Below are 26,696 nucleotides of genomic sequence, written 5' to 3'. Positions count from 1 at the left end.
AATCGCTGACTAAAATCATGTACACCAATGTCCATTAATACCCAACTAATGCCCGCCAATGCTCAAGTAATGCCGTGAGTTTGTACGTTGTAATACCCACAGCGGTTCACCCCTAAAATCTTCGTGTTCGTTATTAAATATATTTCTTTACGTCGATTAAGCGATCGCCGACGAGAGCTGCAATTTACGTCGACCGCATGATCGATAAGAATAACAGCTATATATTGCCGTAATGTATTGATTAATTAGCCGATTAAAATTAGAGACCAGAAAAAAAAAATGACGCGATTACATCGGCGAAACCGATTGATCTGTATTGCGGGGAATATTAATTCTCGCCACGGGGAAAAAAAATCTTTCCGGCTATCTATATGTATAAATGTCGCATCGTAAGGGAGAGACAAGGCGACACGTGACGTAAATCGCAAAGATTACGAGTGGTACGTGTTCGTAGTTAGCGATTCGGAAAAATGTCGGCGCTACGCGCGACGGCAGATTAAAAAGCGGTCGGCGACGGGCTGAGGATTTTATTTTTGGACGACGATCGAACGACCGAGTGGCAACAGCCGATCGATCGACTATTCGAATACCGTCGGTGGGAATAGTTAAACAGAGAGAATTATATTATACGTGCCTCTCCACCTCGTTTTCATTGAGATGGCGCGGCCGGGAATATTCGGCTGTCGTCACCGGCATTTGCCGCAGAAAAAAAATTTCGACGCAATTACAGCAGATGCATTTAGAACAAAATTAGCCACATAATTATGCCATTGGAATGTTTTCAATATTTCGATCGCGATGTTGTAATTTATTCGATCTTCAACGCGGATCGAAAATTTTTTTTATTGTTACGTAACTGCTTCAATGTTACTTATACATCACGACGGATAAAAGAATTTGTTTTCAAAGACGCAAATCTATTTTTCTATTTATTTTAAAAGCTGCTTTTTTATAGTGTATATAAAAACGTCTATTTTTTATCGCAATACATACAAGTATTCGAGCCGTGACGTAAAATAGATATACGTATATGCAATGGGATTAATTCATCGATCGCGGATGCTGTTCCTTTTTTCTTTCTTGTTATTAGATTAGTATAACTCGCGCTGAATAATAAGATACTTACAAGATTTTCATACTATCTTCTAGAACAGTAATATTCTTAAAAGGTATTTTTATACCGATTTTTTTTTATTCATAGTAATTAACGTTAATTAAAAAAAAAAAAAAATATTTGGCGTCGTTTAAGATTAAATTTACTTTCACAACTAATACAAAGTAGGTAATAATAATACGGTGCAAGATAAATAACGTTAATCACTCGATCTACATACCTAATACGAAATTGCGTGACATACTAACTTGGCATCGAATTTTTTAAGCCGGTGGTGAAGTAGCTTTCTGATAATTCTCAAATCTCGTCACGAAAAGGCGCAAACCCACGAAACTGTGCAACAGAGACGGTTCTTAAGAATCGAGTGCAATGATGTATCGCGGTTCACCGGCGGCTTTTCTCGTTTTTCATCGAACGCAGGAACAATCCAGCGAACGGTTCATTGTTCGCCGGTCGGGTCGCAATGCGTGCACTGTGTCAGTTACGTACGAACGCGCACCTTTCCGTCTAGCAAAGCTCCGTAGAACATTGCCGTAAATGTGCTCATCATTGATTATCTAAATATAGAAACTGCGAGCCGACATGTAGTAGCAGAGCGGCGTGTTTCGTGCGATTGATCCTGGGGCACATATGTGTGCGTGTGCGTGAGGGTGTATACGATCGCAATTAGGCTCTCGATGACCACGCCGGCTGCGTAGAGTGTGCAAAGAACGCGTAACGAGCGTGCCGATCACGATTACTTTAATCGCGATCACTCACGGACAAAGAAGAAACGAGTTTACCGAATGTGGAGGGGGGATCGATAACGCGGCCAATATCGTTTTTTTTTTTTAATCTCTCCCGTAATCTTCCGCGATTGCAAAGTAACTCGGAATTATCATGCGTCCTTCGGAAAGATCGAGCCCGACGAGTGATTCGCCACCGACGCGTAGGCGGTTTCAACGACGGATGACGTTTGGCTCGTTCTACTTGAATCATCCCTCCATCGAGATCGTCCACGATCGCGGAACATGCGAGCGGATAACGACGGTATTACGAATACGTCGTCTGAATCAGCACGGTAAATGTAACGCGCCGTAATTTGGGTGGGCCAGAAACCGCCCGCGGAAGGTTGTAACGAGAAGATTCTAAAATAAAAAAATGAAAAAGCTACGGTAACTCGTAAGTGAGATTAATTAATGTAACTGTGCCGCGTCGCGATCCGATTACTGCATCCGTGCAATTTTGTCTCGCTACTATTAATAAATGAGTAAGTATAAATAAATTATCAAATTGTACAAATAGTTAATGCAAAAAATTAATCACGATTCTGAATTAATCGACTTAATCGACGGAGGTGAACAAGATTCTCACACAGCGCGCCTGTTCTTTTTTTCTTTTTCTTTCTTTCTTTTTTGTCGAACTTTTATTTTACGGTCGATTCACTTTACCCTTCGAATAAAAAATTTTCGCGTTTAATACGGTCGGTGCATTATGGTGCACGTATCCCTTGGATGGCTCGGGGGATCCTGATGTTGCGAGTCGCATTTCGATGAATTTCTCTTAAAAGCGAGTACGTGCCGGGCTTCGGTGCTCCGTTGCACTCTATCGGAAATTCTGTCCGTGTGCTGCGGACGAACGGGTCGTGCGAGGAGGATCGATTGGCGACGACAAGCCTCGGCAATTGCGTCTTAAAACGCATCTTACTAACGTGCCGCGGCGATTCTCGTTCGCCTAGCCAAAGTCACCGCGGACTTACGCGATTTTTCCTCAGCTCTGTGCATTCATACCCGCAAAATTCATCGATCGCCGCACCTCCTCGGCGAAACCGTTCCTCGGGGTAAATCGCGACCAGACGCGGAGTGTAGTCGCGGCTCTACTCTAATCGCTCATTGATCTAGTTATGCGTCACAGTTCCCCGTGTAAAGGCTCGCTCGAAAAGACAGCTACGTAACGTTCGGTACCATCGACTACTCGGCGGAACCCTGAGGAATTCACTTTCGATGCGGCCCTCCCCGCGAAATAATCGCCATTTGTATCCGTGCGCGATGTGGAAATTGGAGGTATATCGCCGTCCCGACTTGTTAACTCTATAAATCGAGAACGCGTATCCGGAAATTACTCTCGGTGGATCGCAGCGCGAAATTAATACGCATCACCTCGACTATTCCGTTTAATAAAATCTCGCGGTCGTCTTTCAGACACCCTATCTCGGACCTGCCACGAAGAAGCCTCGCTCGCTGCGCCTCGACGTCTCAAGATCTTCACGATCGACATCACGGGTCGGGTGGTGACTTTATCACCGCGAGGAACCTTCGAACTTTTCCACCGGGCACCTCGATCGGACCGCGATCGCGTAAAGCCCGCATTATATCACCACGTGTACTCACATGGTGCTCGCAGTCGATCGCCTCGGGCTCTTTCTGTTCCGGCAATCCTCGTCGATTTGTCGATTAGCTCGCTCGGTGGCACTCCCGGTCGGACGTTCGGGGCTTGTCGCGTAACTTTTCGCGAGCGACTGCCTACGAGACTAGATGGCCGCCGCGGTATTGATAAAATTTCCAGGCGGCACGCCGCCGTGCGATATCGTCGGTGGAGGCGCGCACGCGTGCCACCCAGCGATATATCTCGATAATCCATCATCGCGTTTTCATTTTTTTACCCCTCACGTTCGCCGCGACGCGTTATTCGGCCTCTGAACGTCGCGATCGCTCGCGGAAGCAGCCCCCGGAACGCGTAACCGGCGGATTTATCACGGATATTACGGAGGACTCCGTAAAACCGCCAGTGCGGCGAACGCGCTTTCGAAAGCGTTATCGATACATTGAATGCCGATACCTCGAGGTTGTAGGGTCGATGGACGAGCGCAAACCCTGCCGATTGCGCACGCCTGGCGCTTTACTTTGGTCGATAAAGGGTAGCGATGTCGCCTTGCAATCCTCATGCGCGAACACACCCTACACGGCGGCCAGGAATGTTTCCGCGAGCATTGGGTGCCACGCGCGTTTCCGCAAATTTCGATATTTCATCCGTCATACCGGTAAACGGACCCGGAATCGTTCTACGCGCCAATACAGACGTGAACTTGCCCGCTTGACGGTCCGATCCTTGCTCGTTTCCATTTCGCGTGCAAGTATCAATCGAGACGAGACTAATTAAAATCCGCATTCGTAGCACGGAATAATTGCCACGGTGTATCATCATTATTATACATATATATTTTTTCTTTTTTCTTTCACATGGAAAGATAAATGTCAATGCTTCCTCGCGCGCCGTTTACGCGTTAATTAATTCAAGAATCGACTACAATCGCAGTGCGTCGTTGGATAAATTCGCGAGGAGAATTCTGTGCTTTTCTGCCGATCTAATACGCTCGAGTGCATTGCAATTAGACGGGCTGATGCTCGTATAATATAAAATTGCATTCGTGTAATTATTAATTAATATCAATTTCAACGGTTGCTTGAAAGCTGGTGCGTTACGAGTCGCAAAAAAAAAAAAATATGAGCAGAACGAGTGGTCAAGACAATGTGCCATGCGGGGGTTAAAGGTGGCGGTTCGCGGTGACTTCCTCGTGTCCTCGCATTACGTTCCTGCAGCGACGCGGTGCGAATACGCGCACCAGAGTCCGCGGAATGTTTTATTTACGCCGTTGTCGTAATATTCATCAGGTCGGTGTCAGAGTGTGCGACAGTGCGGCGTCGAAGATGCTTCTACGTTATTGCTCGTACGCCCGATTATGGCAGCTCGTAGCGGTAAGTAATCACGCGTTTTAGTAACGAGATCTTTCGGCTTCTTCATCGAAATACGAATACGTCAGGGTCATCATAAAATGTTTTTTTATCTTCTTCATTTTTTTTCTTATTCTATATTCGACATCGAATACTTTGTTCCGTAAATTAGTTGTCGAGACACGTCTGTGATCTACAAAGTTTCAAACTTGATTTCAAATGTATTTTTTTAAATATTACTCTTGTATTTTAATTTATTGATTTTGGTCAGTTTATTCTGTTTTTTTTTTGCAATTTATTATACGATTTTTTTAATTATAATATAAAAAATATTTTATTGTTCTCATACGATTTCTTAGTATATTTTTTATATTTAATTTCTTTTTTTTTTTATAAATACGTCGGTAGTAATTGTGCATTCAGTTTTTGTATCATTCTTTAGAAAATCAATTGTAATTAATTTAACTTTGTTAGACGTTATAAATACAACGGAAGTGGTTCAATTAATTAATTGATTTATTTCTTATAATTGTACCTATTATTATCACGTCATTAATTATTATTGATTGCTAAACGCGAGTGCTGTGCGTTATTTTTCTATCGCGTTTTGCGTTTTATAGGGCAAACGTAGTGAATTACCGTTTTTATCGGCAAAGCCGATAAAATCCCAATCACCGCGTTTAGATGGCGTAGGCAGGCATTTGTTTTGATAAGCTGTCATCATTTAATTACAGCGGGCCACGTGATTTTATAGTCGATTAATAAATTATATTATTCACGCGCGTTATATAAAGTCGATAACAAAAACAACCGTCGAATAAATTGTCGAGTGCACTTTACTATTCTCTTCTTTCTTTCCCTTCTTTTTTTTTCTTTTGAATTTATAATATCCATGACGTCATGATCATCGCCATCTTCGACTCGTGTCATTCACTGTTGTCATAAACTGGTTCCCGTCATCGCAAATTATTCGCGAGATATCATCTCGCCTCGCAGATTTCACAAATTGATTTCGACCTATTCCGTACATTTGACATTCTAACAGGTGAGCAAAAAAATACGTTTACCATCATCGTTATCGCTGCTTCGAATGCAAAAATCAATGCTTGTTCTCGTTACATTTTTTGTCCTATTGCCGTCTCTCACGATCGATCTCTTATTAACATTTTCGTCTTCTCCTACCGCCCGTCGTGCTCGCAAATCTTTTTTTATTCTTTGACTCATCGACGAGAACGGTGGGATAATTATTTCGTAGGCTGACGAGCGGTTAGAATTTGTTTGGGAAGCATATGCGCGACTTTGGAGGTTAAGGGCGTGTACCTGTTGCATGTAACGTAAAGGAGCGTGTAACACGTTAGCAGCCAACGGATCACATCACGAAACAGATTAGTCGAACAGAAAACCTTGCGTCGTTTCAGGATTATGGAAGGTGGAAGCGCAGGGGGAGAGACGGGCGGTCCGCACAATGCACAGCAAGCGGGTGCCAGCAAAAAGCTGCAGCAAACGCAGGCTACGGTGAACGAGGTCGTGGGCATAATGAAGGTTAACGTGGAGAAGGTGCTGGAGCGAGATCAAAAGCTTTCAGAGCTTGAAAACCGTGCGGACGCTCTCCAGCAAGGCGCAACGCAGTTCGAACAACACGCCGGCAAGCTGAAGCGAAAATATTGGTGGAAAAATCTCAAAATGATGCTCATCTTGGGTATCATATGTGTCATTATCTTAATCATCATTATCGGTGAGTGGGCAATGTGAACTTACAAACTCTGGCAATTGCCATTGCTTCTGATTTTTTGGTTACGCTAACTTTTCTCTCTCTTTATTTTTATGGTAGCCTCGGTCGTGCCAAGTTCGTCTTCAGACTCTGATAACCCTAAATGATAGCGTTGTACCAAAGGTAAGACACGGTATTGCACCGATCGACCATCCTCTCACTCTTAGGCTAAGTCACACATTTGGTGAAGTACGTACAAGGGGTACCGCAACGAGTCCAAGCGAAACGTAAATAGGAATTACATGTCTATCTGTTACGTGGTCTACAGAAAAATTGGGAGCAACGAATATATATATTTTTGAGACTTATTATTATATCGAAGCGCACACAATTGCTAGATTAACAGCCAGTACTAATGCGAGTGGCCTTCCATTTTTTTTTTTTAAAGAAGCAAAGTAAATAGTGGGGTATTCTTACAATGTTAATCTTGTTACAGCAACGATTATTATAAATTATGTATAATATATAATGTTTGTACACTCTTTCTGGTCAAATTTTTTAATTATTTTGATTAATATTCTTTCAACCTCTGTCTATATTGTGTGATTGAAAGTGAACCGAACAAAACTGCGAATCTTTTCTTTTTTTTTTTACAAAATAATTGCACCGTGTAATATTCAATTGTCATAATTTTCCTCATCAGCAGTGCCACGTTGAGTTGTATTCGAGCCGTTAAGAATGTTATATGAGTCACTTCTCATCTATCAACGTCGTAAAAACAGGCGCTGCCGCGAAACGGCGATTCGTAAACCGGCGTACTTTTACAGCGTCTAAGCGCGGGTGCCCCTTCGGGCTCTACGTCATATTGCATGCCTAGAAAATGTCGGTCGCTCATAAATATTTATGCCTCGATGGTTTTCCGCTCCGCGCTCAAATCAGTGCCGATTTCATTTAGTTCGAAAGTCACTTGCGCGATATTAATTAAAAAGAGAGACTCCCGCGCTGGCAAAAGAAAAAAATTATAGAGCTGTTTAATCAAATGCAACACCGTTTGTCGCATCGTAAATTAGAGAAGAAAAATTACACGGTGCACGACGAGCATGCCTACGGAACAACAGGGAAAATCGGTGAAGAACAAATTGTAAAGTAGCACAGTTCGCAAGAATACGAGGAAGCGCACGGTTATTTTTGCTATCGCAGTGCAAATTATGCAAAATTGTACATAATATATTAGTAACGTAATTGATAATTCGTTTATCGTCGCGTTAAAATGGGAAAGACTTGACGGTTCTTTTTTTTTTTTAATTTTACATGGTATCACGCGGTTCAACGAGAAATCTCATATTTTAATTAACATTGAATAATTAATTTGAACTTATTAATTTAGGTAAGTACACTATTTCGTGACGAGAGAAACAGGATGCAGTCGATTATTATCGGACATTTATATTGTTTTGCTATTTATCTTGATCGTCCGATTGCGAGCTAAGCTCGCACCGAGCTGTTGGCAATCTCATACGATTAAAGACTTAATAAACGAAATTATCGTATCTCTTTGATGATCAATTAGCACTATTTTCTCGTCGATCAACATACGTTTGCGAATTATTCTACAGGTTTGCGACGATCAAGGTTAATTACGATCATTTCGCGCGTAACGAACGTGGCCGTAAGTCGCAGGCGATACGATGATAGCGCGTAGAAAAGAAAAAGATCTTCGTCTATAGCGTGATTTATAGGTTCATCGAAAACTATCGTGTGACATTTCATGCGAGATCGAGCCTTTCGCCGAATTTACATTACGAAATGTCAACCCTTTTGTTTTCCTGCTATCAAGTCGATGCTTACTCTTATCGTCATGAAGCTCGATTAGCTTTCGCTGACATTGTCGATCGTATTATCAAAAAGAAAAAAAAAAAAAAAAGAAGAAAGAAAGAAAAACGTTCGACAATACGGAACTGTATTTGTGATGCGAATAATTTACATAGCTCGCGTAACTTTGTTCCCGAGTTATTATTTCTCATATTAGAGACCGCAAGGAAGGGCAAACGGAGTGAAGTCGATGTTGCAATCCAATCGTATCGATTTCAAATGAGATAAGGTTTCTTTTCCTGATCGAAGGTGCCTCGCCGACGAGGGACGGGAGTCGAGAGTAAATCCGCGACGCGAACACGTGCGCTCACGTAGGCGCTTGCCGCAAAATCGCGAAGCCGCGACGAGGTTTGGCTTGAAAAGAAGGCGAAGAGTCACGCGGCGGCGGGTGTTTGCGATTTTACGTCAGCGGGAATCGCGCAAATCCGAGGAATCGATCGCGAGAAGCGGCGACCCTCACTATCGTCGCAGCCGCCGCCGCCGCCGCCGTCGCCGACGTGGGAATTTGAATTTCTTACAAACCCGGAGTGCGAGCGAAATCTCGGCCGCTTCATTCATACACCTATCAGTCGACTGACGACCGTCCAGCCGGGCAGTCAGAGGCGCTCGCGAAGCGCGCGTGCTCGTCGCGTTCCGCCGTCACGAGCGATTTCGCGCCGGGACGATTCTGGCGATTCTTCACAATTCTTCACTGAAAAGTCCCGATCCCGTAAGGCAAATCATCCCGCACCGAGCCACGCGACACCGTCATTTCCATACCGATCCGTCCGAAACCGCCCGGGCCGACGTTACGCTAGATAATCTCACGATTTTTCTCTCCTCCGGCTAATCGGATCTTTTCCAAGTGTGCCCCGTTCGATCAAACCGGAGCACGTTCTCCGAGTGTTACTTTCTTTCGACGGCTCGCGATATACGTACAAGACACGCAACGCTTAAAAGTGTCATCCTTCTCGCGATTTTTGTTTGTCACAATTCGCGGCACTTCGAAATTGAATTATGAAACTCTGACTCGTTTCGCGCCGTCAATCGGGTCTAACGACGGAACCGACAGCGCTACCGAGTTGCGTTATTCGCGTGCCGCTATCGTGACGAGCGCATTTGGCTCGCAAAGCGTCCTCGGCGTCAATATTTATTAGTTCGAAAGTCCGGCTCGTGTGTTACGAAGACGATAACGTTTCGGGCGCCCGCGAGAGACGCTAATCTGATCGTGAAGTTTGATGGTTTTTTTTTCCTTTTTTTTTTCTTCTTCCTATTTCTTTTTTTATCGCCGCTTTTATTCAACGTTCGATCGCGATGTACGGGTCGGTGTTTGCGCAGTGACTGGACGGTATTTTCAGCTTTTCTTTATCTTTCGCTCGCGGCTGCTTTTGCGTTGCGAAAGCTATCGACGTCTATGTGTCCGATTTTCGCGCCTTTTCTTCGAAAGCTCGTCTCGTCTTGCCTTCGCGATTTTAATCCTCCGCGAGATTCAGACTTTTGCTTAACTCTGACGTGCGACGGGTTAAGGATCCGAAGAATTTCGGCGCTGACGGTGCTCGTGGTTTTTTAATAACGAATATTCGCAAGTGACAAGGTCGTTTCTGGAGTGCCGTCTTATCAGCGTGATAAACTCGAAATAACTCGCAAAGTTAATGGTATAGATCGCGACCTATGAAAATTAAAAATATACGCGTATAAACGAATTGCCGTGGCAATCGGTGATTTCGCAGTTTTTATTGATTGGTACTTGACTTTTTACTATGTTTGATATTTGCTTTAATAAAAAGAAAAAGCTTTTAGCGTTGACCCCGTCGTTCGATTCCTGTACGTTTCGTCGTCACGTTTAAAAAAGAACCGTGGCGTTCCGCTGAAAACTTTCGGAGTGCCGATATTTTTGAGAGAGAGTTTGAGCGATTAATGACTTTGATCGTCCTGCGTTTGAGATGAAAAGTGTCGTCGACGATATGATCTTACTATCAAAGGGAAAGAACGAGGAAAAAAAAGAAGATCCAGTATTTGTGACAAACAGTTAATCGTTGACCAAGTTTGCTTCACCTTTTTTTTTTTTTTTTTTTTCTATCCTTTAAGAGTGTACGATAGAAAAAAAAGGAAACGCAAGATTTATTTGTGATTCTTTTTTCCGCACTCATTTTTTTTTTTTTCTTACTTTTTTCGACTCTCCTTAAAATTAGACTTTCCACGATAATTCAAATAATTATTTGAAATAGTAATTATTAATTTCTGACGCGTAAAATAAGAAGACAAAATGGCATCTTCCAATCGAAGTGAGGATGAAGAATACGGACTGGGATATCAGAACACTTTGGTAAGTACTCCGTTTAAATTTTACAATTGTGCGAATTGATTTGTAGATCATTACAAAATTGTTACGAAAAAATATTACTAATAAATTCTTTATGTACAATTTTATTTAATAATCACGAAAAGACACTAAGGATTTTTTTTTTATTACTCAATAAAATTTAAAGAAAAAAATTTCTTACTAAAAGGCGAAACAAACTTTATAGCATATCTGAGTAATTAATTTTAAATACGTCAATATTAAGATGGATTATTTTTGCGCGCTTGATAGACTCTTGATAATAACCTGATTAGCAAAAGAGAAGTAATAAAATTTTAATTGTTGCATAATTTTATTACATAAAGTAATAAAAATTACATTGTCTCGTGATTCAGTAAATTGAAGGCAGATTTCTTTCTAAGAACGGATGTGATTATTAAGTCTCTTTACATTGTAACAAGTCTAAATTATGAAATATTGATGATATATATTTATGCGTAGACGAACCGAACGAGAGACGATTTAGAAATTACAAAATTACTTTCAGAAAATAATTATAAATTATTTATAGATTAATATTTTGTAGTTTAATACTGGAATCTCTTTGTTTCCTGGTTGGCTTGGTCAGGCAAGCAATACGTTTCATAATGTTTAGATAAAAATCGTAATTCACGTGACTTCTCCAGACAGTCTGTTTACGTCGTAAACATCATAAATAATTACAAAAATGTCCACTTTATAACTCAACATTATAATCTCTAAGAAACGTTACAAAGATCCGTTTTTTTTTTCCTTTATAAATGTTAAATATTTCGAATTACACGTTATCATCGCGAGACGTCTTACGCGATCTACGAATTGAATAAATTTATCGAAGGTAAACGCTTATTCTCTAAGCGTATAATTTTTAAAAACATAAATATTAAATAGTTATTGAGAAGAGCAACGAATATTGTTTCTCTCTTTTTAAAAATACATTTCTCGTTCTTTCTATTTCCTCTTTAATTTACTTTATTTTTTTGCTGCTTTCTAATAACGCTAATGCGTAAGAAAAACGTAAATCTTGGACACGGTCTCCTCGGACTGTTGCAGAAATTGCGAGCGCCAGCATAGTTTTTAGCACGGCCGTTAACTCGTTTCTCTGATCTCTGAATGCTCGTAAATTATTGTTATCGACCGCAACAAAGTTCGATTTTTTATGACCAAACGATTCATCTTCGCGAAAAATAAATATCGATAAGAAAAATCAATATTCAGAGTAAAAAAAATTGTGATTTGACTTGCCATTAGGATGTTTAGAATACTTTTCTGACTGATAAACTTTCGCAAATTGAATCAAGTAAATTTTTTTTTCTTTTTTGCTAAAGCCTAACTTGTCATTATTATTTCTGAATTAACTCGAAATATGTTGCAATATTTTCATTGTTAAAAAAGAAGATGAGAAAAAAAGATTGGTAATCCTCTCTGCCAAAAATGACGTGCCGCAAGGCTATATCTATTTTTGGATGAAGTGCCGCTAATAGTCGCATATAGTTTAGTATTGCGATTCTCCTACCGAATGACTTAAAACTGCTGTGAAAAGCTTCCCCGTTTATGTGATATAATACTTTAATTACAATCAGAATAATCGAACAAATTAAATCGACGGTCTAACTAAATCCAGCCTAAAAATTAACTTATAGAAACGGACTAACGTTGGGTATAATTTTTAAAATATATTTATCGGTACGAGGCTCAAAACGTGTAAATCGCTTCTAACATCTAGCTCTCATTTCCTCTGTTAAACAAATAAATTAAAAAAAAATTGTATTACGACAATCAACGCGAATAACAAGAGATAATATTAATTTAGAATTCAGTTAAAGCAAGAAATAAAATTTTTTTAGCGCAAAGATTATATTAAACCTGCATCTTTAAAGAAGATTGAATTGTGTAAATTAGGAATAGAAAAAAAAAAGCCTACTATTAATATACTCTGCCGAGCAACATATATTCTCTGAATCATGTGGTTCCATCACGCTATCTTGCACGTGATCAACACTTGAATAATTAAAAGTTATTTGATTAAAATTCGGTATCTATAATTCATAACTCACGTGAACGAGCTCGATAATCGTAAAGTATAAACGTGTGTTTATAATAAAACGTCATCGGAGAAGACTGGGATGTATCGGCGATTAAAATGCGCTATAAATCTTTTTTGCGCATCCTTAAGCTCAAAACATTTATTCTCACTCGTAGAATTTATCCATTGATTGACAATGCATTAATTTGCAAAATATTTTCCGATAAATAATTTCTTAATAATTGAAAAAGATATACGATTTTATGACTTTTTTTTCGTCCTATTTTTTTTTTAAGTCAATTTTCCGAATAGCTGTCATAAAGAAATGTTTCACCCGAGCCAATTTATATTGCTGCTGTTCAATAAAAAAAAAAAAAAAAAAAAAACTTGTAAGTAATCACATTTGTGAAATTAGATATTTATGATGTAATATCGCAAATGTACGGTGCGCGTATTTATGAATCACCGGGAAACTTCGATTTGATTTTGACGAGAAATATTGATGCACGACCGACTGCTCCAGATATTCACTCGCAGAAAATGCAAATCGCACTTAAGTTCTTCGCATCGACGCATCAATAAAATTCGATAATTGATAATTAATTCACTCAATAATATATTATTCCAATATTTGTGACGAATTATATGACGCACAATTACATGATACTCTAATTGCGCAATTATTAGGAGTTGCACTATTGATACGTTAACTAATCTAATCGTTTAAGATTAGATCTCTAATTAAAATCCCGGTATTGAAAATCTATCCTCTCCTTTTTGTGCTTCAATTTACTAATACTAGAAATTACAGTGCGCGCATTGCGAGCGTGTCATTGGATTCGGATATTAGATAATTAATTTTAATAATTACAATTGAGTTATCTACAACCAACGGCGTGTTGCCGATTACTTACATTTGTGTCTTCATCGGTTAGGTTAGGGTAGATTATTTCCCGTCCGTCCGTCCTTCCTTCCTTCCTTCCTTCCTTCCTTTCGTGGCCGAATTCTGGATTATCCTAAAGTATTGTAGCACTTTAAATCACTCAGCACTATATTCCATTGTTCTGTTTTTTATTATAATCACTAACACTCATTCGAGAGACGAACGACCGAAAGAATGACGGTGGATTATCGCGGCGATTTTTTACGATTAAAATTAAGATGCGCGACGAACGATCATTTGTAATGGGACGCGATGTAAAATGTTTCTCCGCGTACTTTATCTTCCGCAAGTTTCTAAGTCACTTGCTCGCGGGATGAGGGTATCGGCCGCGACGAAGAAGACGGGCGAGGTGCCGATCCCACGCTCCGACAATGGCGGTTGCCGGAACCCGCTGAATGTCGCTGAAGATGACGAGTGACGCGGGTTGGTAACACCGATCGCGCGGCGTAATTCAGGTCGGACGCTTCCTGCGCTCCACCCGCTACATAGCCTTACCGTACCGCAGCACTTTTTCGACGCACGAAACGAAGCGCAGACCGTCGAGTGGAATAACAGAAAAGTACAGAGATTGATCGTTCGTTTCAGACTCGACGACGTCGACACTCATTCGTGTGCGATACTTTCCTATCCGCGGTCGAAAATACGCGAAATTGCGGAGCGATTAGAAAAACGTCCTCGCGCACGAATCTCCGCAACTAGACTGAAATTTCGGCCCTTCGACAAAGAGACAACCGCAAAAAAAAAAAAAAAAAAAAAGACTAACAGACTTGAGACAGTCGATGGGTTCGATCGTCAGCTGACCGTTGTCCTTCTCGCACGGAATTCTCGGAAGCACCGAGCTCAACGCCGAGCTGGTTTGTTTACGTTTTTTTTACGCGCTTGCCGAGCTCGAGGCGTCGTCCACCGAAACAGAAAAACTGACCAAGTTCAACGCTCGAGCATGGTTTTTTTTTTTACTATTCCAAGCCAAACCCTCACTTTCGAGCTACCAAATTGTCGCAGTTAAAAACTCGCGTTCGATCAAGCCCCAAAAGTAATCTAATAATTATAGAAATTTATTTCTTAAAAAATCGCACGTAATAACATTGACAGCTGAAATTCACTCTCGCTCGGCATGAAACAAACCAAGCGAGAGAATCAATCAGCATCGCGGAAAAGCGGCAATAATTAACATCTAATTCACGTGTAACATCAATTTTTTTTTAATAGATAGGATCACATAACAACGGATTAATTCACTAACTATCTACGATCGCACATTTTAATATTCTCTCGTAACGTCTTGTTTTCGTAAATGAAAAGCAGCCGGGTACGGAAAAATAATAATGAGTCAATTATATTAGAAAATTCTAATGTAAATTTTCCTGAGAAGCTCTTAAAAAAATACAGATTAACTGCTATTGTGTGAAAATAACTTCTACATTATCGAAACGCGTAACTTTTTATCAATTTTAAATCAAACCAGCTGTGAAATTTTTCTTAAAAAAAAAAAAAAAAGAAAAAATAATAAAAATAAAATAAAACATAAGCTGAAGCAAATCTTTCAGAAGGTTGCGGCTTGCAGTCCTTTTACAATAATGCGCGTGAAATTTTACAAAACGGCAAAAGGCCGAGATTTCATCGAAGGTCGATGAAACGGCATTAGTTCTTACGATCGCGTTCGCAACGACACAAACGATCTAGATGTAGACTTCTTGAGGAATTAGACGCGCTCGAAGTATAACGGTTTCCAATTGACGTCACTTGACGCAGCGACGTTCTTTTCAATGTGAATACACGCATTATACGCACATTCAAGGATTTTCCTTCTAGCCGGATTCTACGAATGTTAGCAGATAGATAACCGGGAATAGCGGAGATGAACGCGTCGAACCGATTGCAAAGTCTTCGCGTGACGGGCCCGGTCGAACTTATTCTTTTCTTTACGTCCGGTTGTCGAGACGATTGCATAAAAACGATCCTGCGCGTAATCGGACCGCGTGTGCGATCGACATGAGTGGAGCGTGTCGATCTCGCATGCATCTCGAGAAGAATACGTGTCTTCGTTTATGTAACATCGCTCTGCTTTATTTTATTATTATTACTTTTTTTTTTTTAATTTTTTTTCTTTTTTTTTTTTCTTGTCGCGAGAGTCTAATGCTCCAGCAGTAAGTCTGGCAATAAATTTTAATTTAATGACAAGTACAATTGCAAATCGAATTGTGCTCGCAGCAGCTGCCGAATTAAAATATATTATTTCGTATACTATCAGTCGCGATGGACTCGACGTTCAAAGCTGCCGCCAGCAGAGGCAGTTTCGTCGACTTTGAGCCCACGTTGAGCTGGTGAACTATATCTAAAATGCCGATGGTCTGAACTAACACGATACGTACACGTCGTGACGATAATGTTTTAAAGTATACAGACGTTTTTTTTTCAAGATTATTTTTTTTAACGAAGTAAAAGACGTTGCCGTTGCTCGCGATTCTTTCATCCACTAAGTGCGACTTGTGCGTGGAAGGCAATCGTTGTCAGTGGAGAGTATCAATCCGCTTCCCAGTGATAAGAGGCATATCAAGAGACACGTCTCGCATCAAGTGTAGAAGCGAGATCAGCCGTGTCTCTTGACGCGAATCGCTGAGTTGACGGCAGATAAAATTGTCGGATCTCATTCAACGGCTGAGTCGACCAGAAATTCTAAATGGCTTTAATAAATTGATTAGAATAGATTTTAATAGCAAAAGTGTTTTCACTGTTGCTTATGAGAACTTTTTTTTTAATAACGTAATTTTATATATAACATATGTATATAAAGAAATTCTTTTAATAGTTTTTTTTTTTTTTTTTTTACGGATTTAATGTGTATTTATTTCTCCACTATTCGTGCACTGTATGTCTTTTTTTTTTTTTTACTTTTTTTTAAGAATTAAACTGACATAAATTTGATATTACATTTCTCACTGGGTTGGTTCTGTAATCGACGATACGCAAACGTGGCACACATAGCGCTAAGCACGTGACTCCTGATTAAATCTGGCGCTTAATTTGAACGAAGTAAAGGAGAAGATTGACAGTACAAGGAATCGGAGGAAATAAGAAATAGAGAGTTAACACTGTGTGAAGAAAGAACTAAAGTTACGTGGATATTTTGCGGATTTTCAAGGCACTGCTTACGACTGCTTACCGACGCTTATAAATTAAAATCAAACTCTACAAATCCCGCCGCGATTCGTAAGTGAATAAAATAAAATAAACTGCGAGTGGAACGAAACGTATAAGCAAGATTTAATTTAATTTGATAAAACGCTTGTTTGATAAAGTGAATTGAGTGATAAAGCGAGATTGTGCCGTCGAGAGGAAGGGAAAGAGAGGAAGAAAAATCAATACGAGATGTTGACTCTCATTCGAAGAGCAACGTTTAATCGGTTCTTGGAACTTTTGCCAAGTAGCACGTTATCGCACGCGCGCACCGGTATCAGAATGACATCCGTCGAGTGCAGAGATCAAGTCGTCCCTAAGGATGAGGTTGTCAGGTTCATCGAGGAGTGTATGTGTAAGGCCGGCACCACACCGGAAGACGCGCGGATCGTTGGCCATCATCTAATGACAGCGGACTACAGAGGCCACTTCAGCCACGGGATGAACCGTATGCAAATGTACGTGAAGGATATCGAAGTCAAAATCACCGATCCGGTCGCCCGGCCGGAAATCCTCACCGATTTTCAGGTTCGATTGGATCCTTTTACACTTCTCTCGGGCGCTGGTGGAATTTAAAAATTTTGCAAGGCGAGCCTTTCGATATACATGTTGCGTATAATTCGTTCGTCACGTGCTCGTTTCGTATAACTTTCGTAATCGTGCGTGCGTTATCAGTTGACCGCGGCGCGAGTGTCATCGTCAATGACGTAAATGCTTTTTGAACGCCGAGCCAATTAGCGGAGGCTGTACACACACACATGATGCCATAAAAAAAATGGTATTTGCACTTTACGGTAATGATACTTTTTCTCTCCTCCTCCGAAAGTTTCCCCTTGTCGTGCCGGCCTTCGTATCGTCTTAACGACTGATGACCCGATAAGATACGCGTTCCTCTGATTAATAGGATTTGCTTTCTTCTCCGACTGCAAAGGCATTTGTCGCCGATTCACGTGTACTTTACGTATATTTTCTTTATCGCGTTTAGGATCGGCTGTAATTATTAAACGGTCATAATTACGTGGTAATGGAACCGTTTCGTCAGTCGGTTCGCTTTATTTTTATGCCGCTCGACTTACTGAACATATTCGCCATGTATGCGGAATTATTTGTGCCGATAGAACGGGCGTCTTTTTTTTTTTTTTCGAATGCAGTTGACAATTTAACGATCGCCAGGAAAACGCGAGTGCTAATTATCACCGTTGTAATTACTTTTTAGAACAGCATCGCGAGAATTACTGGCATGGCCAAAAGCACGTGCGCGGTAATTTATCGGAATAGACACGCCGGTAATTTGGCGATCGGTAATAAACGTGCGAGCGCTAATTAGCACGGCTCTAATTACTTTTCGAAGCGGTATCTTTAGTCGCGACAATTGTGCGGATCGTCGGAAACATCCGCGCTCGCGTGTATGATAAATAACTGCTTCGCTCGAGTGCGTCGAACGTGATGCATAATGAATTAAACGCAATCTCGGTATCATTCGGGCTCGCACGTAGAAAATTTTTATTCTCAACGAGAAAAGGAATTTAAGCGAGGAAAGCTCGCAAGAAAATTAATTACAAGTTCCACCAGACTTGCAGACCTAGGAAATTGTTTAACCGCACATGTAGAACGATTTTTGCATCGCGACTTTCAGGCGATAGCCCTCGTGGACGGGAAGAATATGTTAGGCCAGGTGGTCGGCAAGTATTGCATGGAACTTGCCATGGAAAAGGCAAAGAGATTTGGCATCGGCATGGTGGCGGCGCGCGGCTCCAATCATTACGGTATCTGCGGCTATTACACAATGATGGCGATGGAGCAAGGGCTGATCGGTTTCACCTGCACTAATACGAGCCCGCTGATGGCACCGACGCGTAGCATGAAGGCCGGCCTAGGGACGAATCCCCTGTCCATGGGCATGGCTGCCTCCGACAACGATGGATTCGTTCTCGATATGGCGACCACCGCCGTCGCCTTGGGCAAAATCGAGCTGGCTATTCGGAAAAACGAGAGCATCCCCGAGGGCTGGGCACTGGGATCTAACGGAGAAGTTACCCGCGACGCCGAGGAGGCATTCAAAGCTTCCTTATTAATGCCTCTCGGCGGCTCGGAACACAGTTCCGGGTACAAGGGCTACGGTTTGGCTCTAATGGTCGAGACCCTCTGTGGTATTCTGACCGGAAGTAATTTTGGGCCGAACATACGAGCGTGGAAAACCTCCGACAGGATCGCCAATCTCGGGCAATGCTTCATGGCTATTAATCCAGAGGCCTTCGCGAGCGGATCGAAAGAGAGATTGACGATCTTGCTGAAACAGCTGAGAGATTTGCCGACATCCGGGGAAAAGCCGGTTCTAGTCGCCGGTGATCCCGAAAGGCAGCACATGAAAAAGGTCGACACGGAGGGCGGGATTACGTATCATCCTAACCAGCTGAAGGCCTCGGAAGAATTCGCCAAACATATGGGCGTGCAACCGATGAAACTTGTTTCTAAATCCACTAATTTTTAGATAAATTTTAATATAGAATACCTAGAGTAATTAAAAATTAATTAAGTGTTGATTTCTATTAACTAACCGTGCACTAATTCTTTTAACGATAAATATATCTTTTTTAATACTAATTTATAAATATCAATTATGTAATCTTTTCTTTTTAAATTTAATTTGCATTTTGTTTAAAATAATCGTGTGCTGTATGAAACAAAACGGGGCTTTCTTCAAATGTCTAGAATTCTAGAGATTTAACAAGATCAATATATCGGTGTGAGACTTGCAAGATAAAAGCTAATGGATCGATTATATCAGTCTCAGACATTGTACGGATAATGTTTATGCCGAAGCGAATCCGTTCACGTGTGCTTCGATGATTCGAGCACACATAATGTTCGCCACGATGACATAACTAGTGTTGCGGTTTGATCAGTGGTCGATGATGATGACGACCTTGGACTTGCTCGCTCGTTCTCGATTACCGTTGTTACGTCTTTGCGAGTGGGTACCACCGATAATGTCGTACTTGGCAAATTATCGGAAATAAATATATCGTAAAACACGCAACCATGTAAGAGCATTGTTTTATAAGTATCGCATTATTTAAATTTTTTTGGTCCGCACACCGAGGATGTTTTTAAAGAAATTTCTTGCATTCGTAAATGTACATAAAATGTGAATGTATCATTTTTTCATTAAGAATTATATCTCAGGCTCGATTACAATTGTATTGAATATATTTAATACAATTGTAATCGAGCCTGAGCGCAACGATATATTTTAATACTTACATAATGTATATTATATACAAATATACATTTTTTAATGATATTCTATACAAAATTTAAATTGTATGTACATTTTTTTAATGAAACATTTATGTAAAATTAAAAAATTTCCATATATATGTATATATATACGTAATTAATCAGTCTAGAACTTAAAAAAGATTTATTTGAAGAAACTCTTTTCATATTTTACTCACTTTTTTCGCTCGAGAGCGGTAAACAGGGTTATCAAACGACTCGCGTAGACACGGCGTCTGATTTAAGCTCGCGTTATCAGTCTTTGCCAAAAGAGAACGAGATATAATGTTCGCTGTTAATGTCTCGGAGTCAAAAGCTAGTTTATGAAACAAACGAAGCAAATAAATTAATTGATCCCGAGAATTTTAATAGTTTGTTCTCTAATAATTTTCTGATATATGTAAGTCTTTTAAACATTAATAAAATACTTGTATTTTATCAATGCTATATTTATTACAAAGATAGATTTCGTTTCGAGAGCTCATTGACAAAATTGGTATTCCGTCCTGTCGAACGATTGAAAAGATTACCTCGGCGCGAATGTATGTCGCGTTCGAGGTGAGAATTAAAAATCGCTACGCTGCATTTTCTCCGCCGGCGTGCAGATAAATTTTAAAAATCTATATACACAATTTAATATTATTTTATTTTACATATGATTTTATATTCATGTTATTTGCCGTATTATTTACTTACAAAATAATTTGCGATGGCAATGAAATAATTGTGAATAGATCTAAACTTCAACGCCTGCTGCGCGAGATGCAATTAGAGCTTCTCGCGTCGAAGGCCACGCTGTCACCATTGACTTTATTCTGAAAAGGGAGTCTACGTAGGTGATTGTGCACGAAGAAAAGAATCGGTATTATGAAAAACGATTTTACGGAAGACTGGCAATTTTAGAAGCAGACGCTAATCAATTGTTCACGAGCGTGAATCTCAAAGACATGTTGTTCTTTGTAGCTGCTCAAGTCTACTGCGACGCTACGCGACGGAATTTTCCTTTTTACAAAAATTTACATTAATTTTTTAAAACGAATGTACTCATATTCTGCTCCACGCGAGATAAACGACCGACCCGGCTCTGCATATTTTTCAGCTTAAAATCAGTTGATTCACGGGAGGTTCATAAGGTTTATCGACGCGCTTTGTTTGTCATTGCATTATCGAGAAGACAGGAACGACACGCTATTCCCATCTTACTTTTTTTTTACGCGATAACGCGGTTTGTCGCACGATCTAAGAAGTGAAAACATTTGGAACGCTCACAAAATGAACATAAAAAATATACTGCGCGAAATCGTTATGTAAATTATTATTATATGCGATAAGATCGAAGACTAGAATATAACTGAGTTCTTGAAAAATTTGTATAGATGATCCTGCGACTTAGACAGACGATTGACGGATTACTAAGTAAGATATATGCTCGGAGAGAACTATGTGACTCACTAAAAACGCCGTCGGCATCGTAGTCGTTAATTAGACTTATCTCTTTAGTTGAATCTCCATCGAAATGCCCGATAATCACAGCATATATTTCTTCACCGATATATCTTAGATCTAATTCTTCGAAAAAATTAAAATCTCAATATAAAGATCTTATAAAAATACTTGCAAGAATAGTTAAAGTTTCCTAGAACTTGCGCGTATTGTGCATATGTAATTCTCGAAATAGCGGTCACATAAATAATTTAAATTCACGTCATTAACTTATTAAGCTGCAAATTAATTATTGCGTTGCGTTTAATAATGACTTTCACGTTGTGCTCGTATGGCGAAATAAAATTTTCACGTTTCCACGTGATTTGAAAAACGCGTGCGTTTGTAATCTGTTAAGCGAAGAGGAAAAACGCGACAGGGATTGCTGAGCTACGGTGTGATTCATCTCTTCGTCGCGGCTAAACAGGAAGGAAGGTTCAATAATTGGACAAAACGATCTTGTCCAAAATGCAGTTGTCTGCAGTGTTGACGCATCCCAGGCACGATAATTCATCGCCGCTCCATGTGCCTCGCATTAACTAATTCACTGCGATCTAACACATTGTCAGAGGGTCATGGAACCCATGGGACATCCGTGGCGTTCAGGGACTTGCATTCCCATGACCGTTTCAATGTGCGATATCAAACCGTGCAGCCGTTTCTAATCTATCTGTTTGCCGTACAAAGATGCTCGCGATAAGTTTTTCTTTTTTATTTATTTTTAATTTTTTTTTCTTCTCTCAGGAATGCAAAACGCGCGTTAATCATTCGGAAATTAGTGTGAGGTCAGTTTGTCCTCGGACAGAGTTTATCTCGAGTTTGCATCGAGCAAATTTTTCAGGGATCGTCGTCGCGATTAATTATCGCGGTTGTCAAGTGCTCCTGCTCGGTATTCGTTATCAGCGACTTTGATCAGCAAGAATGCGGTCTATACGTTCGATCTCCATGATTTCTTCGTGATTCGCAACACGCAACGATACTCCGTTCGAACGTAATCGATGCGCTTACGCGAATGTCATCCGTTGCGGATTCTTTTCTTGAAATTTTGCGTGACGGTTTTTGAATTTCCAGCCGCATTTTAGCATAAGAAAGGCGGGGCATTTCGCGGGCTGGTTCTCTTAAGCCGTGACGAAAACGGCGTATCGGAAGTCACATTATCGCGTAACGTTAATATGCCGGTGCAAATTTGCGCGCTCGGCGGTGCTTTTGAGCGCATCACGTGCACACGGCATTATCTTCTTTGCACCGCGGTGTCCGATGTAGAAATAAGACGATGAATTAAACAAACGATTTTTTACAGCCCGATCGGTCAACAATTAAAGATCTCTCTCCATACGCAAGCGCGCGGATTACTTGTTTAATAATCCACGCCTTGCTTTCGAAAATCACTCGACATTCGACTATCGTGGAATGAGGTACGTAACGATATTTCGTCTCCAACAGGTGCTTTTCATTTAACGACACAGGTTGACGCGAGCGTTCTATCTTCATTATCTTACTGTTAAAAAAAAAAAAGAAATAAATAAATAAATAAGATTACGCTTACGTCGCTAAATGAAAAATACCTATAGGTAATAACAATTCAATCTTAAACGATGCGAGATCGGCCGAATTTTACATTCTCAGTGACTAGAGCTGCGTTAATTTCAAATTATTTCGTCGTTGTACCGTAAAGTTGCAAGCAAACGTAAACGAAATCAGTGTCTAAGTGCAGGCGACATTTAGCGCGTCAGAAAATTAGAAATCCATTATTTAAATAACACCGGGAGATGTCATCGATCGGAGCTGGCCAGCCGGCGCTGGTTAAGACGACCATCCATCAAATTACGTGGTAATTTTGGTCAATGATAACTCATGACTTTGAAGGCAGCTTCCTACGAGCTCTCGTCGAGGGAAGTGGCCAATTGCCGTGTACAGCTTTCGTACAGTCGCTACTAGAAATGCCGCGATAACACAATAAAAATCCCTCTCTCGATAATGCTGCGATAAAATCAGTTGCATTTGCAACGCGTACTTGTGACGCGCACTTTTTACAAAGCTCTACTATCCGTAAAAAATTATTGTCATTCTCACATACGTACATACATCTAATCAAATTGTGTGCAAGTTCATAATTCTTCTTAATTCCTTTTCTTTTCTTTTTTTTTTTTTTTGCAACACAAATCGGTAACTGGCTATAAATATATTTTATAATTTATGAATTAATCAGTGACCATCAGCATTTTTTTTTAAGTAATAACTTTTAAAAAGCTCTGATTATCGTGAAAGGAAAATGTACGTAAAACAAGGGTGTGAAATACAGACACGTGCGTTTTCGCCGGCAAAATTGTATACCGCTGGACTTTGACGAATTGAATTAAAACGTCGAGTTTGACCGGGGGAAGAGAGGGTGGCCATTTCTTCCAGCACTGCGACGTACGCGAGGTGTCCGCTGACAATGGGCAATTTGACCGACTGTGGGGGGAAAATCGTGCGTGTGTGCGCGTGTAAAACGTCGACGGCAGTGCGGCCTAATGAGTTCGTAAATTGGACCAGGCTATAGGGCCTTCTATCTGAGAATTGCACCGCCGGCTCTCTCGTCTCATCTCGCTGTCAGTGTGACTCACTGGCTTCGTGTGCGACGAGTTGTCGCTCGCGAATCTCGAACTTTTAACGTTCCTCCCTGTATCTGGGGTCAGTGTCACAGTGCCCATCGATCCCATTCCTCCCAGTTTGCCTAACAGGAACAGGCACTGAATCGGTTCGAGTTTTACGAAAGAAGCCAACAAGAGGGGGGAATTGTACGATTTCAATGTATCGCGAGAAGGTCGGCTCAACGCAAAAACGCTTTTGGGTACGGCGAAGCGAGATACTTGTCAATCTATTCCTCCGTTCTCTTTGCGGAACATGAGGCTGTATATTTAACATGCAAAGAAAAAAAAAGGAGGTAAAGCATTGATGCATCACGAGGAAATATTGAACGACTATACGCGCGCGGGTGGATAATCCGTGAAATTGACTCGGTCAACCGGAGCAAAAATGGCAAGCCAAACGGGGAAGAAAGAACTTTTAGAGGAGACTCTACATCACCATCCGGAAGGTAGCGAGGAAGAAGTGGATAAAGAATGGGAGGAGTTCACGAGATTAATGGCGAAATTAAAGGAAAACCGGCGGAATCGGCCACACAGGTACATTTGCGCGGATCGTATTTTTCCTTCTCTCTCTTTTTTTTTTATTTTTTTTTATTTCAGTAACGGAAAGCAGAGAGGTACAAAAAATATTTAAAAAAAAAGGCAGTCCATTATATTTAGATGTGATAAGAAAAATGTTCAAAGAAAGAGAAATGAAAAGCAATAATTGAATAAAGACATAGAAATTAATTAAAAATAATAATTTATTTTTTTTCTAACGTTGCAAATGACTGATTCTAAAATAGAAAAATCAAACTTTTAATGTAACAAAGTTCAAACTTGGAATTTCTTTTAGACCGTCGCAAGCTTTCTACCCATGTCCTCCGCCAAACGCGGACGAGCAAGAATTCGACCCCTTCGACTATATTAACACGTTTGTAAGCAATTTTCTTTTGATAATGAATTGGTTTCTTCGTTTCTCTCCTCCAAAGCAACCGCAAAGTACGCTGCTTGTGTAAGCATGCAGCTTAAAAGTTATTATTAGTTGCACTCGATGCTTTATTGCTAGATTTTTTTTTTTCTTTTTCTCCAACGTTTCCAAGCCGCACGTTTTATCTCGTTGATGATAATTTCTAAATTTATAGCCGAGTTTCAAAGACATTTACGATCGTATATTGCGCGACCAGTTCAGTTTTTAATAACGTTAATGGCTGCTGAAGCAATTTTTAATTCGACTCTGACTGTTATAGAAATCTATGGTCGGTCAACATTTATTGCGCGTGTCGTTTGAGAAAAATTTTTGTTTCCAGCGATATCTTTTTAACAAGTTAAAAAAGTATTTTATTATTATTACACACAAAATTGCATGCAATAAACGCCGTGGATTCCCGTAAAAGTATTCGCTGCAAACATATTAAGTTGCTTTTACGATGTCTTATGAATGCGTTTCACATTTCTTGCCAAAAATTAATATCTCGTAATCAAATTACTCATTTGGTCTAGCTTTGATTTGCAATGCCGCTATATTAGTCAACGATTTGTCCGAGATTTTCTACGGCTCGTAAACTATCCTGCAACACTGAACCTAATAGCGCGACCTTTGGGCAATTGCCAAGTGGGCGAGAGTGCATTTCAAATAAACGACTTCACCGAGATCGTTGTCAAACACAACTGCATTAAGAAAACGAGTATATTTTCCTTTTTTTATTCATTAATAATTCTGGAAAATTGTAATATAATTTTTAGATATCTGTAATATGAATATTCAAGTCTTGAATATTTTTAATATTTCGCATTATCAGCTTATTAGTGCTAATAAATTCTATACATAAATTTATATTATAAAAAATTATCTGTACGAGGAATATATATGAGAAATATGTACGTACTATATTAAACCTCGAGTTATTGGGAATTACGTTATAGAATATCAACTTAATTTCCACGCCAGGCTCTAAAAGAAAGAAAAAAAAAAAGAAAAATCTACACTTGTGTGAAACAATGAAAAAATCACACTTTACGATTTGCTGCAGATTTAAAACAGACGGGACATTTGCGATTTATCGGCAATTTCTGTACAATAACGCTGCAATATTAAATGATCGCGGTAATCCGCGAAATGTTAACGAGCGTCAGGCGTCTTTTATTTTTTCCAGTATCTCGCAGCAAATTGAAAATTACGACAAACGAGCTTACCGTTATTTTTGCGAAACAATGTACAATAATTCGTGAATGCACGTTCGACAAGCACATCTTAACTGCGCACAGTAACTTTTTCGATTAGTCACCGCAATTAACTGGTTGATCAGTTGCCAAGAAATCGCGAACGATTATCGCGGCTATTTCGCACCTCGCGGTGGTGCAGATGCAGAATTTTAGCGACGTGTGTAAGTCCGTGCAGTGCGAGACTCGCGCGCGTAATTGAATTAAAATCAAATCGATAAAAGAGCGAA

At 40.2% G+C, this 26,696-nt stretch overlaps 4 protein-coding genes across 9 annotated transcripts in view; 3 read left to right on the top strand and 1 right to left on the bottom strand.

The window, feature by feature from the left end:
• The window catches only part of Nsyb (neuronal Synaptobrevin), a 29,539-nt gene extending 14,642 nt beyond the window's left edge, over positions 1–14,897 (bottom strand). The window contains exon 1 of one of the 4 annotated variants that reach the window (XM_070654484.1): positions 13,668–14,897. In XM_070654484.1, coding sequence (XP_070510585.1) covers positions 13,668–13,681 — 14 coding nt within the window. In that variant the 5' untranslated portion in view covers positions 13,682–14,897. Of the gene's footprint in view, positions 1–3,483; positions 3,647–13,667 lie in introns of those variants that run through there. The other 3 variants (XM_070654486.1, XM_070654487.1, XM_070654485.1) reach the window with 3 other exon arrangements.
• Positions 4,510–7,077, top strand: Syb (Vesicle-associated membrane protein synaptobrevin). 2 transcript variants are annotated; one of them, XM_070654491.1, is made up of 3 exons: positions 4,510–4,848; positions 6,243–6,559; positions 6,656–7,077. In XM_070654491.1, the coding sequence occupies exons 2-3, from the start codon at positions 6,247–6,249 to the stop codon at positions 6,700–6,702; spliced, it is 360 nt and encodes a 119-aa protein (XP_070510592.1). In that variant the 5' UTR covers positions 4,510–4,848; positions 6,243–6,246; the 3' UTR covers positions 6,703–7,077. The 2 variants fall into 2 exon arrangements, with proteins under 2 accessions (XP_070510592.1, XP_070510591.1); XM_070654490.1 differs by lacking the exon at positions 4,510–4,848 and adding an exon at positions 5,537–5,869.
• Clc-a (chloride channel protein 2) overlaps positions 8,868–26,696 on the top strand; it is a 28,100-nt gene continuing 10,271 nt past the window's right edge. Inside the window, exons 1-2 of one of the 2 annotated variants that reach the window (XM_070654458.1) lie at positions 24,411–24,801; positions 25,100–25,181. In XM_070654458.1, coding sequence (XP_070510559.1) covers positions 24,653–24,801; positions 25,100–25,181 — 231 coding nt within the window. In that variant the 5' untranslated portion in view covers positions 24,411–24,652. Of the gene's footprint in view, positions 10,713–24,410; positions 24,802–25,099; positions 25,182–26,696 lie in introns of those variants that run through there. The other variant, XM_070654460.1, reaches the window with a different exon arrangement.
• LOC139101374 (uncharacterized oxidoreductase YjmC) lies at positions 15,430–20,590 on the top strand. Its single transcript, XM_070654473.1, has 2 exons — positions 15,430–17,401; positions 18,510–20,590. Exons 1-2 carry the CDS (start codon positions 17,066–17,068, stop codon positions 19,362–19,364), a joined length of 1,191 nt encoding a protein of 396 aa, XP_070510574.1. The 5' UTR covers positions 15,430–17,065; the 3' UTR covers positions 19,365–20,590.

This window comes from Cardiocondyla obscurior, linkage group LG03 (assembly GCF_019399895.1).
Source record: "Cardiocondyla obscurior isolate alpha-2009 linkage group LG03, Cobs3.1, whole genome shotgun sequence".
Classification (NCBI taxonomy): domain Eukaryota; kingdom Metazoa; phylum Arthropoda; class Insecta; order Hymenoptera; family Formicidae; genus Cardiocondyla; species Cardiocondyla obscurior.
This window is presented reverse-complemented; position numbering and strand designations above follow the sequence as displayed.

Bases quoted from the DNA above. Each gene is read 5' to 3' on its own strand.
- Syb (XM_070654491.1), top strand. From the start codon at position 6,247: ATGGAAGGTGGAAGCGCAGGGGGAGAGACGGGCGGTCCGCACAATGCA. The intron at 6,560-6,655 runs GTGAGTGGGCAA...TTTTTATGGTAG, and splicing joins TATCTTAATCATCATTATCG to CCTCGGTCGTGCCAAGTTCG.
- LOC139101374 (XM_070654473.1), top strand. From the start codon at position 17,066: ATGTTGACTCTCATTCGAAGAGCAACGTTTAATCGGTTCTTGGAACTT. The intron at 17,402-18,509 runs GTTCGATTGGAT...CGCGACTTTCAG, and splicing joins AAATCCTCACCGATTTTCAG to GCGATAGCCCTCGTGGACGG.